The following is an 18434-nucleotide window of genomic DNA, read 5'->3' as shown; positions in this document are numbered from 1 at the left end:
TGGAAACAAGAAACTCGCAAACTTTTCTCCAAATTGTTGCAGATTTTTAAATAAATATGCCAGAGGAAACTGCTACATGTCTTTAACAGTTTATATTTATTGGTTGTAGTCAACCCTTTCTCTGCCACCCATGTACAAATTTAGCTATCATCTTTATCAAACTGCATATAGCATAGATACATTGAATTCTTTGCATAGCTTCGTTTGCCGATATGTTGGCATAATGAAATACATAACAAAAATGTTCTAGTTAGAGTTTGAGATTGGAAATTTTTTATACACAACGTTGCAGCCAACTTGGCAATATTCTGTGAAATGGCTGGCAGTAGACCAATAGCCAAGTTTGTACAAGGATAGCAGTGAAAAGGTTGAGGAAACATTGGTCATTCAATTGACCAACAATCCTTGTAACATTATGTTTGACAGGTGCCGTTTGGTTTGAATTATTAGTTTCTTTTATATGAAAACAAGCTATAAACTATGAAGTTAGGTTGATTTCAATAATAAGGGCATAATGATGGAGCACAGGCTATAAACACAACTGCTTTTAACAGTTTTGCGCATATTGTGTTATGTATTCGACAAGTTGAAGGAAATAAAAAATTTTAACTATGTATAAATAACAGAACTGATGCAGGCTTGTGTGCATGATTGATTATATCGGTTGTCAAAGGTTGTCAGAAAGACTGAGCAAAACAAAATAGGTTGATGTAATGAATCGGTGCATTCCTTTTTAAGCCTCCAGAGACTTGCTATATTATCTCTCTATCATATTCTTAGTCAACATTGTAATCATTGTGTTTGCTAAACTATAAGCAGACTATTGAGCTTAGACTAAGTTCAATTATCTTTGTTAAAGATCGGCAAGCACCGTCTCTGTTTCTGTCTAGAAAAACAGAGACGGTGAGATATCAATGGCTGGTTGGAGTCATATGGTTGAGCTGAATTGAAGCCGGTTAACATAACAACATCAAACCGGTTTAATTTTGCTATTGTAACTGTCTGGTGACACATTCATTTGTAATACTTTTCGTTATATCAGTTGAAACAATATTTTTAAAAATGGAAGCTATATTTCAATAATAGGATTATTTAAACACCAAAATGATCACCTCTGATGATAATATTGGAAACTGACAGTTTTAAATGTGTGGTTGCATCATTAAAGTCATTCAAATAAATTTATGAATAATATAAGGCCAAAACTGCTACAATTTGATGTCACAATTGTCTTTATAGATTAGCCCTAATATGGAACTAATGTGACAAAATTTAATTTTCATCATTTGAGATGGTTAGAAAATCTTCAGCAACATATATGTAGCTCAATTTAAAACTTTATTTTGAAATTTTTTAGCCAATATAAATTAAAATGTACACTACAAGAGCCACATAGTACTCAACTTTGATAACAATCACCAATGCAATACAAACGAGAGACAGGCAGCCCTGCAGCTATATATATATATATATATCATTTTTTGCAAGTTTGAGGACATATTTTTCTTCTGAGCGCTTCAGCAGTTGATAAAGTTTTGTCTATTATATTATTTAAACATCCTAGTAGTCAGGCTCAAGCATCAAACATAGTACCAACTGGTAAAATAATACAAATACATTCTGATAGTATTAATTAAGATTTGGTGCAACTATATTTTTATTAGCTACCTATATCTTTCATCTATATATATATTGTTTTTTTTATGTTTTTTTATCTATATATAACGTTTTCAAAGTTTGTCTGTATGGGTATTTGTTGTGATTGTCCAGCTATAGCTATCAAAATCTTGGAATTTAAAATTTTGCATTATGTTTAATTAGAACTTGTGGAGATTGCCACGGTGATACGGTGAGATTTCAATTCATGCGCTTTAACACCAAGCTAGATAAGGCATAACGATTAAAGACGTTATTGTATATAGATTAGCGTATGCACACGCTAAATGGTGTATTATTTTAGCATTGCCCCCACGTAGTACAATGCCCTGTTACGAAATATTATTTGCCTATCTATAGGAAACACGATTATTTTTGTTAAAGGAATTTTTCGCTGCCCAACGATATCAACAATATCTTCTCTCAAATTAAAATTTTGGGATTAGTTTGCTGATCATATGCGTTATTCGAAGATATACATTGCTTGCTATTGAGAGTTTAGGGTTATCTGCTATGGTATACAGTATGGTATATGCACATGCTAAATGACGTTCTATTTTAAACTCTATGAATTCCATAAGCTCTATGAAACGTAATGCTTGTTTGTGTTTTTTTTAACTTCGATTTTTAGTTTTTCGTGCAGTTCAAATACGATACTTGATGTCAATGCCAATTCTTTTTATGCCGATAGTTATATTACCTTCGTGGCAAGAGCCTCAAATTTCACTCTCTGTTTGGTCAGACAGAGACAGTACATTATCTAACTTTTACATTTGTACTTCTATCGAGAGCTACCAGTATTGTTGTATTCAATGTTTTGATAGATACCTTCAGCTGCAACAGTAATTTTTTTATACACACACATTTCTATGCATGAATTGTTATTATCCATTCAACATATTCATTATTTTTATTTTGTTTTCTCAATTTTTATTTATGGTATCATCACCGAATCATATTTTATTGTAATTGTAGCAAAACAGAATTACTTTAGCTATTACTTTTTTGATTTATTTGACCTGCACAAAATATTTTAATCATGATATAAAGTTTGACAGTTACAGTTGTTTGACAAACTTCGAAAACCTTGACAGTTGATTATATTTTCTCTTAAATTATTTCAACTACACAAAACACTGATTGTCTCTCTATATATGTAGTTTTAAAGTTAAAATGGCAAATGTTGTTATATGTTAAATACAAATCAATTTTTTGTCGACACTTTTTGTTACCGGGACAATGGCGGGTAGTACAGCTAGTTTGGGATATATAGAGGACACAATACCAAATACACAGAAGGGATCTTTTTAAAAATAATTTTTTTTTTCAGTAAAATAATCATTCTCTTTTATCAAACATCTGAATATAGTAGATACTAACTCGGTTAGTGTCTCTTTCTAAAGAATTATGACTATATATTTAAACCAAAGTTGAGAAATGTATGAATCTAAATATATCCTACAAATAGGTATTTGTATATATAATATTATTTGGAGAATATAAAGAGGAAGAGGCTATATGTACATTTGTTTTAACCAAGATATTTTAACTTACTCTGTTTGCCACTATGGCATGAAATAATTTTTGTATCTCAGGGTGCCAGAGCAATTTATGACCAGATGCTCTTCCTGAAATCCAGTACATTAATTTAACTACTGACCTACAACAGCTGCAGTTACTGGTTAACACCACAAAACCGCAGTTTCTTTTGCTTATATATACATACTAGCTCACTGACCAGTAATAAAAAAGTATTTGGACAAAAAATTTGTTTGCATTTATCATATGTGAACATTTGCCATTCTAATTTTCTAACTTCATATGATGACAAATATAAGCTGTGTAGTTAAATTAAGTTAAAAATGAAAATGAAATAAAGTTGTGAAGGTTTCTAAACTTTGTCAAACAACTGTAACTTTCAAATTTCATATCATGAGAAAAAATTTGGTGAAGTTCTACAAAATTTTTAAAAAGGCAAAGCAATTATAAAAGGGTTTTGTGTAAGTGTGAAATAATTAATTGGCAAGTAATAGCTAAATTAAGTTGATTTTGCTATGATTACAATAAAAGACGATTTGGTAATGACACAAAAAGAACTGAGAAAACCAAATAAAAAACCTAAATATGCTGAATTAATAAGAAAAAATTTTATACATTATATAGTAAGAGAGATGAATTGTAAGAGCTTATATAGTCCCGTTGTTAGAGAGTTGGATTGCAAACCTGCGGTGGAAAAACCGAAAATGAAAGTTGTGAAAGCACGAAAAAGCATGTTTAAAAGCATAGTGTTTCATAGAGTTAACAGAATTCATAAAGTTTCAAATAATAGGTCATTTACCGTGTGTTTACACTATACGGTATATGATAACACCTTGTATCAATATCTATTGCATAGCTTAGTGGTAGAGCGTGTGGATTTAAACATGCAGTTGCAGTCTCCGTGAGTCTGAATCTATCATAATGCCTAATTGTAGTTTCTAGATTTTATTATCTATAGTTAGACATACACAGAACCACAAACTTTGATAACTATATAGATAGTTTATAGTTACAAACATGTTATAATGCTTTACTATTGATACAACATCATGGACATTCACACATACAATTAGTCTACTGATGAAGCACCTGGGGTATTTTCTGTGTATAAATCACTCACCTGGAAATGATGCCAAGATGACACTAAAGTACAGACAACTAACTAGGAATAAGCGAAACATCTTTAGAAATTTCAGTAGTGGCCAGGCTTGCCTTCCCAACTATAGTTCCTCTAAATTGAAGTTTAACTTGTATGTTGCTCAACTGTTCTGTGATTGGTTGGATTTATTTGTTGGTTCTTTAATCTCTGATAAAGTTTCAAAACTAGTCTGGAGGTGAATTAACTTTATTGTGACCACCCAAATAAAGAACAGAAAGCAAAGTAAATGATTATCATAATCAGGGTTGGTTTGCTATATATCGCTTAATATATATAATCAATATATATATCGCTGATCGGTGTGATATTTTTGGGTCAAAAGAAATTGATTTTATTGAAAAATATCCATTTCATCATTCTGTTCTATCTTAAAGCTGTTAATAACAGTCTAAAAATGCTAAATAATATCTAAAATCATCAAATACTTGCATAGGGCCTATTAGGCTTGCCCACCACAGACAAACAAAGACAGCCAGACCAAGAAGGTGACATTAGCTAGACCAATTTATTTGTGATTGAGTTGAGAAGAGTTTCTCAGATCTAAATTGTACCTCTTCATCCCGTAGTACTGTATCATTCATCATGTGATATTATCTCTCCAACCTAATTATCTCATGTTAAACTGTTATATTGTATTGCCTTATTGGAAGACCAGCTTGCTGAAAATTCTTTGAACTTCATAATCCATGATTTTGAATTGAACAATCTGACACCCAGAAACAGAGTTGTAAGCATATTACACTGACTCACTGAAATTACAGAGTATCTCATCATCATTTCCTGTAAAAATACTTCAATGAATAGCTTCCAAAGCTTCTGGCTCAGTATAAAATCTATAAATATGATGATATAACTATAACTGTTAGTGTTGAGTGTGTGTTTTCATCATGTGGACTGGTTGACAGCAAGTTGAGAAATTGTCTCGGTGTGGTGAAGGCTGGCAAGCTGGTGTTTGTTTACAAATACCTAAACTAAACAAGAATAGGACATTGGAACATGCTCAGACTATCATAGTGTGTATTTAATAACACCCAAACTAGACAAGAGTAGGACATTAAAGCATCCTTGGATTATCATAGTGTGTATTTACTATTTGTATTATTTTGTTTGCACTTTGCATTAATGTCATTATTTTCAATCCAACGTTTGAAGAAAATTTTCATATTTCTAAATATTATTAATATACTAGGCCTACAATAAATCAAGTGTTTGGTATTAAACATTGCCTACTAGTCCCATACAACCTATAAAATACATCAATCATGATGTAAACACCATACAAGTTCAACCTAGCTTCAGTTTTTTTCAAAAATGTCATAAATATCAATAAATATCAAAAATATCAATAAATATCACGATATATATCACATATATAATATTTTTATAAATATTGATACTGTTGCCAACCCTGAATTACTTATAACTTGTGATAAGTCACTAACCTATGATTGGCTAACAAAAATACAAGTGACATTAGCAAACAGCTGTCTGAAAAGTAGGTCAAAGACGGAATACCAATAATTAAGGGAGAACGCAACTCCTAAATGCTAGAAATCTATTTGTGATCTATAAAGTTACAAACAAGTCTTATAACAAAAATCCCACAAATGTTAACGATTTGAAAAAACCAGCAATTAATAGTTCATTAGATCATGCTGAAGACAACCGACTTAAATGTCATGCTGGTGGGTTACTTCATCATATCAAACTGTCAAAAACATCATTATTCTAGACTATGGCATAATACCATATGATAGCCTTGATATTACAGGGTGACAGAAAGCTTCACTGGTTATTAATTTAATTACTCATTTTCTATTATAATCTATTTTACTTGCATTTTATTTCTATTATTATAAATATATTATTAATGCATATGGTTGTCAGAAACAAAAGGAAAAGTTATTTGTTTCAATACAAAGCCAGTTATCTGATTCATTATAATAAGGAATATTATCATTACGGTTGACTATAGCAAAGTCCATAATAACTACGGTGGACTACAGCAAAGTTTATTATAATGTTTACTATATGTTTGCAGGTTACCGTACAATGAATATCTATACTTGATATATAAAGAGGAGACAATACCAAATACATAGAAAAGATTACATTTAAAACTACTCCATTATATTAAGTAAAAGAATCACTTTATTATATCAAACATCTGAATATAGGAGATATTAACACTGTAAGTCTTTCTTTCTAAGGAAATATGACTCTATATTCAAAAAGAAGTAGAGAAAAATGTAAATCCAAGAGGGTCATATCGTATACAGTGCACCTTCAGGATCTGAGTATAATTTATATATATAGGATTGATATAGGAATTTTTCATCCTAAGAAGTAGAACATGATGATTTTCTTATGTCACCATGCTAATATTTGTTCACCATAAAAATTCAACAAATTTGGCAGTCGGTGTCATGCGCTTGTTACATATGTCAAAATAATAAAGACATCAAAGATTTCTCTCAGCAGAGCAATTGCTATCTGAAAAACAGTGATATTTTTCCTTTAAACCAGTAGCAAGATTAAAGTTATGATCTCTTCAAACAGAAGGTCAGACAACTTCTCCTAACCTGCTAACAAAACCCCACTTCACGAAAACAGCATCGTTCCGGCTTGTTTGCCAGTTTAGGTTGAACAGTTTTTTAAAGGGGCTTAATAAACTTTATAGTGAAAGCGAAGACTGAAGCTGATAAGTGACAAAATTCTAGTGGTAAAAAGTTGAAATTCACTAAAATAGTTGAGAATATACACTGAAGCTTAGTTTTATGTGTTTTGGTTTAGGAAGCTAAACCTATTTGAAGTGAATTCAAAGTTTATGTTATACCTATTTCTGTTTTGAAGGTAAGAACTCTCTACGGTACATTATAATGTTACATGTTATTGCAGATCATACCCACTAAATGCATAAAGTTACTGTAGGTAATTATAGTTACCAAGATTAAAATATAATCTTGGTAATAGTTTTAAATATGTTCCACACTTAAATAAAATTTTGACAATTCTTACCACGGTACAGAATGTTTGCATTATATAATTTCTATGGTTTCTATATCCCTACATACAATTGTCACCATACGATGCCAACCCTGGAACGAATCAAAATCCTATCTTGAGGGTGCACTGTACTATAGTAATGCTGAATATTGTCTACTAGCAGGCATTTTGGGTCACGTCTTCGCCAATGGACTTAGTATTCAAACATTTATCAAACTTATTTAATCGCAAATAAGCATAAACTGGATGTTTTAAGTATTGTCTAATCTATTAGAAATAGAGAAATGAGTGGATCCAAAATAACCGTATTATATGATGCAGTATAGTAATATAGTAGTAATTCTCACTCTATCTGCTAGTTTTATACAAGATTGTACTATCTGCTACCTTATTTGTTACTGGAGCTATTGTATTCAAGTTACAACTCAATAAACTTAGTCAAAAAACAGATACCCAACTTAATCAACTGCAAAAAACAGAATATCTAGAAAAAAACTGGGCATACCATTTCATTAAACATATGTTTATATATTAATTTTTATATACATAATCTTCTATGATAAAAGTATTATAGTTGAAACCAAAAGTATTTAAGCAGATAATTTAATATATAGAGTTATTTGTGTAGTTGTGCGCTGACACTCGCTGTCATCTAGTTTTGCTGATATTTTAGGTTCTGGTCACTTTCATTATAGCTGATTCAACTGTATTTGATGACCCGTGCGCTTCAGCCTCACCACCTGATGGTACACCGCATCGGTTGTACCACCATCCACCTTCAGCAAATAATCAATGTTTGCATCATTGTACAAGTTTTCAAGAAATTATATTTTTATAGATGGAACCCTCCAATTACATATATTCTTGTGATAGCAGCAAGTATTATACATGTATGTAGACACTGGACATGCAAACAAATGGATTGAACATTTTAAATATATTACTATAGCTGCTAATATTACTCCTACTGATACTACTGTTACTACTAATGCTGCTGTTACTACATGTACAGTTACTGTTACTGCTACTACCACTTCTGCTTCTGTTATTACTAATACTGCTGCTGCAGGAACTGTGAGTGACAGAGCGAACCAAATCGAAAACCATGTGCTAGCTACATGGCCAGCAGTTATACATCTATTAGCCAAAGGACCAGCATTGCGTAAGTAATAAAATAATCACCCACTGAATTTGAGTAACCTACTTTGTAATCTAGCTAGTAAAATTAATTTTACTAAAACAATTCCTTTGTTTGCATACGACTAATAATCATTTCATTACGCGTACAGATCTACAGTGCTAGCTTATAACCCCAAGAACTTTTAGTATTTTGAACTCTGAGTATTTTAACTTATGTAATAAATATGTTGATTATTTTAGATCATGTTATTCTCGTCTCTGGGTACAGTTATAGCTATTAAAATCCAGCAATGAAAAATACACATTGCAAAGGATTTGATCTCGAAACCTCCGGTTCATAAGCCGACAACCTAACTCATAAAGTTACATGAAATACAAAAGATAATCAGGTAGATAGTCATTATTACTAGCTTTTTCATGTTAGCCAATTCAGTCTACTTACATTAACTTCCATTGTTGATGAGCGGTTTTTTAATCAAAGCCAGGAATTTGTCCAGCAATATATGTACATATTTATACTTGAGCATAGCTGTTTGTTCTAGATGGAGCAGTAAAGGATTAATGGCGGATTCTTTAAATTGCTACTATTACTACAACTACTACTACTATTACTACTACTACTAGTACTACTACTAATACTACTACTATTACTGCTACTAGTACTACTACTAGTACTACTACTACTACTAATACTACTACTACTACTACTATTACTACTATTACTACTACTACTAGTACTACTACTAATACTCCTAATACTACTACTACTACTGCTACAACTACTAGCATTGCTACTACCACTAATACTACAGATACTAAGTTTACTACTATTATTAAAATATTTACAACTATTACTTACTACTATTGCTACTAATATTACATCATTGTTTCAAGTGATACTATTAAAATAAGTTAAAATAAACTGTTTACGACATAATCCAATTGCCACTATTGTAGTCCCCATAGCAAGTTAGCAAACCCAGGCAAAGATTCCATGAAATTGTCTTATCATGAAAGCACAATCTCTACAACTTTTATTACCTTTGTACAGATGTGCACAGTTTTTATCATCCATATCGTTATCTCTGTCAAAAGTGCTAAATTTCTGGTTGTCCAACTCATCAATGAAGGATTCATGTAGCTGTCCATTGTAGCTACTGTTTCCTACCTGTAATAATAGTGAGTCAGTTTAATAACTTTTTACTTTACCTACCTTCATATATACCTAATCAAATGCTGTAGATTTAGGAACTTTTTAAAGGCAAAATAATTCTTTAGTAAGTACTACAGACAAATTACTATTTAGTCATGCACGGTAAGCATTATTTTAAGAAAGATTTAGGAACTTTTTAATTAACCCAATCTTCCTTAAGATATTACATCTAAGTAGATTGTAGTCTAAGGCAGCAATAAGATGTGCCTATTCTAACCCACATAAGACAGACAGCTAGTTTTTGTCATACTTGGAGTATATACTCACTTCCTCATATATAGGTGTGTACTTACTTTAGGTATGTAGTATTTTAGACAAACATATGTACTTACATTAAGTCTATACTGAGCAGATTCATCATTGATAAAGAAATTAGACCAGGTTCCACTTATGGTTCTCCCATAACCGAAGTGAAATACAACCATCAATCTTTTATTAAATTTGGTTAGAGTGTGTATCGCTTCATTTCCTGTTGATTAAAAATAATTTGTATACTGTGCTGATAAAATTCCTATTGCCTAATAGTAAAAAAGATCAAATAATAAGTTTATAATGAGGTATCTTGTCAGTTTAAATAGCTGTATTTTAGACAACCAAATAAAGAGTAGTAGTTCTATATCTGCATGCTGCTAACCGCATTAAGACAAAACACTAAACTGAGAATAACTATATTCTTTAACTATATATTCTCTCTACAAGGTTGTAATGTAATATTCTGAAAATAATATGTAATATATATTATATATAAGAGTATCGTTATCAGAAACTACATGTTTTTTTTGTATAACACTATAAATAACAAAGTATATGTGGCAATATAACTTGATTATTAATTGATAGTTTGTTTACTATGTAACTGAAAATCACTTCTCAAATCATTTTGACTTTCTTAGCTGATCATTTTGAGAAATACAATACGATACTAGCTTACTTACACATATTTGAACACATACTTGACGCTAAGTTTTAGTATGTATTTTAGTAAACTGAACTTTGACTTTGCCAGAAGCTAGAATTTTATCACTTATCTGTTTTCGACTTGGCTTTCATTACAACTTATACGGAATAATGCTGAACTGACAATAAACGTAGTATAATTCTTTTGGAAGTAGTGAGAGGGATTTTGGCAAACAGCATATCAGCATTTTTATTATTTTGTCTTAATCAGTACACTGACAGCCAAATCTTAATTTCGAGATAAATTTTGGTTGATATCGCACGACAGTGAAATAATTCTCTTTAGTATAGCAAGTACAAAAAACATCATGCTCTATAGGTAAGACAAAAATATCTCCTAGCGAGGAGATCATAACTCATTGGCGCACTGTATTAAACAATACTATGGCTTGTGCAATTGTGAAATGGATATACAGTATGTAGTAAGAGCAATGGATGTGATAAGAGTGACTTAACTTTGTAGTAATGCGCTTTTGTTAGTAGAGTTGTGATTTGAATGTTGGGAGTTCAAATCCAGTTGAAGGTGAATTGTCGTTGCTAAAACTTTCTTGTTATAACTAGACAAGAGAACCACAGATGACAGAATAACTTTTAGATTTATATATATATATATAAAATGTTGACTGCAACATATGTAAGGTTTTACCAGTATATATGATTCAAAGTTATACCTATATATCATATCTAAAGTGCTAACTTATCATAATAAAAGTGCTAACATTTATCAAAACTATTTCTAACACACCTATCCAGTATTCGCTGGTGGCATTACCAAATCCATTTCTATATTCAGACCAGTTTTTGTTGTAGTCTAGAAGACCAACGGTTCTTCTCTGTAGAACAGTCCAGCCTCTTTTCATATCAAAATCACACCAAACCTCATAAGAGAGATTTTTACCTGGAAATATCTTGTATACACCGGAAGTAGTGAGACCGTCGATAAAGTAATCATGGCAGTCTGCAAAGTGGACACAACTCCAGTATGAAATGAGTTATTTTTTCAACAGGTAGTTGTAAACTATACATAATAATGCATAGACAAACTACATGCATACATGAAATGGGAAAAGGTTAAATTATGTATAGACTTCTTCTGAATGCTCAGCCTGTGTAAAGATGCAATTACTCATAACAGGAAAGAAACCAACTAAACAAAACCAACTAAAGTTCATCTTCTTACTAACTGGTATTACTCTATTCATATCAAATTACTTTAACTAACTTGGACAGATGTTTGGTATATAGCTGATCTTACCACATGTAATTCATCATAACTAAACTCTATATAATGCGGTGAATTATAGGTCTCTGCTATAAAAATTGGTGAACGTACTTACCTCTGTGAAGGTTAATAAAATCTAAAAACATTAAAACTAGGTGAGTTTTGGCGATAACAAAACCCTAGCTTTTGTTCCATAGATATTCAGGTTAGGCTGAATAATATGAAACAACAATCGTAGTTTCTAGATATGCAAATTGGTTGATTAGTCTAAAAGCAGGGCAGTCAAAATAGATGAAATACTGATGCAATCTTGTCAATTATTAGACAGAAAGTGAGATATTAACAATACACTTCTACAAGTTGTTTTCGTAAGTAGATAACTTTTAGACAAGTCCTTCCTACCAGTTATTATCATGAGTAGCCAACTTCCATACAAGTCATTCCTACCAGTTATTATCATGAGTAAACAACTTCCAGACAAGTCATTCCTACGTCCAAATCAGTCATAAGGACTTACGGTATTAATTTATTTGTAATAAAATCACATCAGCAAGAGAATAATAGTTTCTAATATAATGTTAAAGTCATGTGATTAGAATCAAGTGACTGACTACTGAACTGCTAGTAACTACTAGATGTATTTAATGTTAGTTTGAGTCACTCTTTAAACAATCAAACAGTGTCAGTCAGTATATTAATCTTGAAGTTGACTCCTTTGACAGCAGGAAAGGCTTAAAGCATTAAGGTTTACCTTGAAAAGAGTTTAGTGCAGCTCTTTGTTCTACCAAATATAAGCACATATCAGAGTTATGAGATTCAAGGAATATAGTGCTAACTAACAATTGTAAACTCCACAGACATTTACATCTTAATAAACTAACTCTTCTGAAGAAACAAATATTTACAAATAACTAGCATGCAAATTAAAGCGCACATTTCCAGAATTCTTTTCATGTATTCTTTGTACGATATATCTGGTCACAATAGCACTCAGGTTATACGAACACCACATTTACAGTTGCTAGTGATCGGTTTTCAGCAAGTCAACAAAAGTCTCATGAATTAAATTGATTTTTAGCTCAATTTCATCTTTTTACACTAGTTGACCTTTTGACCTTTTTACACTAGTTGACCTTTAAGAGTAAACAATTATTTAAAATCACAAATGAGTAGTTAGACTTAAAACTCGGAGACGCTTTGCTATATTGCTTTGTATCACTTGGCTATTTATTATTCTATTATCACTGTGTATTTTTACAATATTTTTGATCACGATAAGACTCAATCTATAAGAATTTTTCATTTACATTTGATGATTACATATTAGATGTCCAACTACTTTAATGTAAAGCTCAAGAAGAGTGAACATTTAGTTGTAGTGAGATTAAGGAAAGGTAATTCTGTTTGATATTTATCATAATGTCTTCTTTTTCAGAACAACTAAAAATTGCACCTTGAACAGTCTTATGAATAGAATGTAATTATGTATGAAATACTTTTAATATAATTACATAGAGTTAATCGAATAGCAAAAACGTGTAATGTCATACAAAGGGATATTACTATACTATACTAGTATATATATACTATACTAGTAGTAGACATTATCATATTATACTGTATGATTTAACATTATATTGTGCTACACTATATTATTGTAGGTTGCACTGTATCAAATATCACATTATAATAATTACATCATGCCATTTATCATATTACATCATATTACCTAAAATTACATAATATACATATAAGATATACTATATATCATAGGTAATTCATTACACGCCATATGTAATACATCATTCATCACATGTCATAAAATGTTACAATCTAAAATAGCTATTTCCAGTATCTAACAATCTATATAAAATATGTGAACCACAGACCTGCTAAAAGATCGTTGATTTCTGTGTTAGTTTTTCTCATCACAGTCAGCTGCTCCGTGTATTCTGAAGGATAAAGAAGTCAAGTAAATACGTAGCAATATCCAATAGGATTGATAAAAATTTGAGTCTGATAATCTTTCCTATTTATTAAACTCAATAAGTATATGATCTTCTGGCATGAATTAGTAATTTTATATCTAGTATAAAATTTAAAAGTATTGAGTAATTCTTGTAAATTAAGATTTACATGAAAACTGTTTTAAACAATCTAAGTTTCTGTTAAGTACGGTGAGGTCTTTATTACTTAGTGTTGTTGATTGTATTTAATTAAATATCTCTTATCGTACAAAATTATAGTATATCATCGTGTATCAGCTAAAAAGTTTGATGAAGCTGCAAACTTTGCCACTATTAATCTCTCTGGTTTGAAGAACTGTAATAGAAGATTATGTTTAGTAACTTTCATGTCGGAGTTATCATCTTTTTATGGTCACATAATTTCTTGAACAAACTAATTTTTAAAAATGTATTATATTGTAACAGTTTGTTTTTCGATGCCAAACAACATGCAAAGATAAAACGGAATTACCTCATTATCAATAAATTACACAAAATCAGACCACAAGACATTGATGACTTTCCGTGCTGCCCTTAACCACCTCATACATCACATTCCTACTGAACTAAACCATCACAATAGTATAACATAGTGTTGGCCAATCAGGAGGCAAGGATGAAGCTAGAGAAAATAGCCAACAATGAGGTGAACGACGCCACAACCAAACTGACTTTCGACTCAGTGGAAGAAACGTCTTTCAATAACACTTCAAATAAGTGACCAAGAACGGAGCACTTGTAAGTCTCTCACTGCGCGGTGATTTATATGTTTATTGTATAATTGACTGTATCCTTGTATAATAGCTGCAAAATACAGTATACACTGTACTTGTTTGTCTTGCACTTGAGCAGTTTGATTCTTGATAATCAAATAGGGGAACTTGGTCAGGTTCGTTAGACTGGTGGCAGCAATGGAGCCAAAAAATCTGACTTGACATGAATCAGGGGAACCATGCATGCTTTCACCCTTTTACTGCTATTTGGTGCATTTGTGCGTCTTTTATGGTCGACTGCTGTGGACACATTTTTTCGACTTTTAAGCAATTGCGTAGTAACTTAATTTTACTATTAGTTGACAACATAACCAACGAACTTTAGAGTTTTTATAGCATTGATGGTGTTGTCCATAGACTTCTCTATAAAATTAACCTAAAAAAATGAAACAATTCCTAATTTTGTTTGGGAATTTCCAATTTGAAAACGAGCATTTTTTTCTTTTTGATGTTCAAACTATGTAGTGTTATTATGGCTTTATTAAGTACCTACCGAGTTAGAAAACATATAATTACTTGCTGATTACATTATAGCCAACTTAGATTTTTGTGATTACACAGATAATTAAAGTAGCAGCACTGACTCTGATGGTGATGATAGTAATAGTTTTGTAAAAGCATGGAATATTTTAGAATATCGTTTTAGTTTCATAGCGATCGTAGCTTCATATACCTTTAGCAATGCACAAAGAATAGATATATTTAATTTTCTGCATAGCACTCTTTGTTAACATGTTGGCAAAAATATAATATGTAACAAAAATGTTCTAGAGTGAGTTTGGAGTTTAAAATAATTGTATACATAACCTGAAGCGACATCGGAAATTTTTGGGAAAATTGCTGGCAGTAGGCTGATAGCTAAATTTGTACATGTGTGGCTGTGAAAGGGTTAATTAAAGCTATTTTAGTGAAAGTAATAAAAGATCCTCAAAGGAGACACGTCTTCAAGGTGAGACCATCTCTTGATCGGGGAGGGCCTAAGCTGCTCTAAGGGCAGCTTTTTTCTGAGGGTCTGAGAGGTTCCCCTGTAAAGGTTGGCATCAGGATGGACACCTGGCACACTTGAACGCAGATTTACACAACTTCTTACTAGAGTACTGTAAAGCATGATGTATGTTTGCCCTCCATTTCCAACCCACAAACTCATATCACCACAGTATTCTAGCTTGAAATACTTGGAGTACTTCATCAACAATTTTCAGAAAGTGGCTGAGGCCAATGAATTGATGGATGTAGCCGGCTTACCTTATTTTTAGGAGGCTTCACTGGAGGAGGCAGAGAACTGTAAACTGATTTATCCTTTTCCCTAAACAGGGTTGGTTTGAACTAAATACTCTAAGGCGAGTCACAGCAATTACCTTTCAAAGCATGCATGCCAAGTAGAATGCCAGGCCTAAGTGGCGTACGAGAGTTTGTCAGCGCCCTACCAAGTGAACATGGCCAAGCGGAGTTCTGTGGCACCCTGAACAACTCCTGTCTACAACATCATCTGTTGAAAGTGCCTACTTTCACGATGACCGATGCAATCCAAGCTGGCACAGAGATTCTCCAAGTCAAGGCTAAGTCCGTTGCCTACCAAAAAATGGCTAGGCGGGATTGTAAAGTGCCTCTTTTGGGTTAAACCAACACACCATAAACCTGTTCTAGGAGTGTTTCTTTTGAGTTCACACTCACGATTGAGTCCGAAATACCTCGGCCTCTGCGTAGTCGGAAGCCTCTTTTAAAAGTGGCAGTGGCGACTTATATTGTGCCCCATTTCAAACTCAACAGACGCACCAGAAAAACTGCCATGGTAGATTCATAAGTGTGCGGCTTTAGAGATACTGCTTCTCAAAACAAGGGTAGCATCAAGTCAAATAGGTTGCCAATCACCAATTGCAATGACTCTCCTGGTCAATTGCTGGGACCTGGGCCGATGTCAACAAGTTAGCCGACGAGAAGGTGGTTGATGCTTCAACAGGGCCAAGCCTCAACTCGGCAGATGACCCTACCCTTGGCAACATTTCTCGTTTGGTGAGGGTTGGCTAGAGAGCAGGCTATTACAACTACTCAGCGGAGCCAAGCCACATCTAAGAGCTATGTGTATAAAAAGTCACAGGAGCAACTTAAAATCAAAGCACCTAAAAGTATCTCATTCTGTATTTAATTATATGTTTATTGCATATTTGACTCACCCCAAACCATATTTGATTCAATCATATTTGACCCAAACTCCAAACTCTAAATCCTAATTTATTTGGAGTGAAATATATATATGTTCATTTGCTTTGTACTTGAGTAGTTTAATTATTGGGGAACAAATAAAGAAATTTGGTCGGTTCCTTCACAATTTACTCAAGAGAAAACGATCATCTCAAAAGCTTAGAAATCACAGTCCATACTTATGATTTCCAGAGTCAATATATAAATCATTGTGTTGCCACAATGATACTGATATATATCTTACTTCAGTTCAGGCGTAATTGCAGCTGGCAGCATATATCTCTACTATAATAATTATGTCTAGATTAGTCATTATATATGTTGTATTGTCATGCTTTAGCGTAAAAACAAATTAACTGGTTAGGTGTATGTTTAGCTCCTGAATAATTACTCAATCAAACTGTTTCATACAAACCTGAAATAACGACTAGTAATAAAACTAAGAAATCTGTTCACTAACCTCTCTGCATCTCTAAAACTTGTAACACCTGATTATGGACTTTGTAGTTGTTTCCTCTTATGTCTGTAGGTACAAAACATATTCTCATTCAGATGATAATAAAAGCAAGTATACAAATCCAATGTTCAAAAGGCAATAATAGAAATCTATCCATAGTTTAGCTCACCTGTACTGCTTAGCAAGTATGAAACTGTCTTCAATCATTTCTTCACTTTATCATACATTTTTGTGAAACATGACAACATGCATTACTTTATGTGTTTAGTATAAGTCATTTAAGACCAACATTTGTATTTCAACATAGCACAACCAATGTATAAGATGTTGTGTGCAGCCAGATAAATATGGTGTTAGGAACCAAAGCATTAGCTTATTATCTTAAATATAAAATATCTTTAAGATATTGTCATTATATTAACATAGTAGAGAGCTAGCTACACATTAAATATAAAGGAAATGTTGAACATTAAATATGTTAGCTCTCTTCAGATAGTGTGACTCAAATAACGTGTTAATGTCTTAAACTATGTAAGCATTCAGTAAATAATCTTATAATAAGGCTTCCTTAGAAATTATAAAATTCTGGCAGGAATAAAAATTATCAAGTTTTGAGTATTTGATAGCTTAACATCAGCAACAACTAACTAATTAATTAACAAACTAATTAACTATTTCCCATTACATAGTTTTGTTGATCGTAATTTTAGCTTTCCAAATAGCTACTCAGACTTACCATTATCAAAGTACTAAGAAAGGAAGATGCTAAAGATGAAAAGTGGAACTGCCAAAAGAACCACTAGAAGAATCATCATCTTAGCAGTTCTCAACTCTTCACTAAACTTACCTACAAGCAAAACAAAAGAAAGTTGTTATATTTCTATGCTAAATGTGTAAATGTTGTAACCATTGTTTATATAACATCTTTATTCTTGTAAGCCGTTGTTATTTGTGTAGAAAATCATGACACATTGTTCTAGTTTGGGTATTCAATTTAGGTTACAGCTGATGGTCAAGCATTCAGTTTTGACTCAATAATCTTATTCACTGCTTTTTATAGATCCCTAAATACTTATCTTAACATTAACATTGACAAGCAAACAT

At 32.0% G+C, this 18434-nt stretch overlaps 1 protein-coding gene across 1 annotated transcript in view; it reads right to left on the bottom strand.

The window, feature by feature from the left end:
- The window catches only part of LOC137398441 (uncharacterized), a 33053-nt gene extending 15516 nt beyond the window's left edge, over positions 1-17537 (bottom strand). Inside the window, exons 1-4 of the mRNA XM_068084550.1 lie at positions 17500-17537; positions 16030-16148; positions 13782-13844; positions 11416-11628 (exon numbers count right to left, since the gene is read on the bottom strand). Coding sequence (XP_067940651.1) covers positions 11416-11628; positions 13782-13844; positions 16030-16148; positions 17500-17537 — 433 coding nt within the window. The remainder of the gene's footprint in view (positions 1-11415; positions 11629-13781; positions 13845-16029; positions 16149-17499) is intronic.
- Positions 17538-18434: the final 897 nt, after the last annotated feature.

Source organism: Watersipora subatra, chromosome 6, assembly GCF_963576615.1.
Source record: "Watersipora subatra chromosome 6, tzWatSuba1.1, whole genome shotgun sequence".
NCBI lineage: Eukaryota > Metazoa > Bryozoa > Gymnolaemata > Cheilostomatida > Watersiporidae > Watersipora > Watersipora subatra.
Note: the sequence above shows the minus strand (reverse complement) of the source record. Positions and strands in the feature narration are given on the sequence as shown.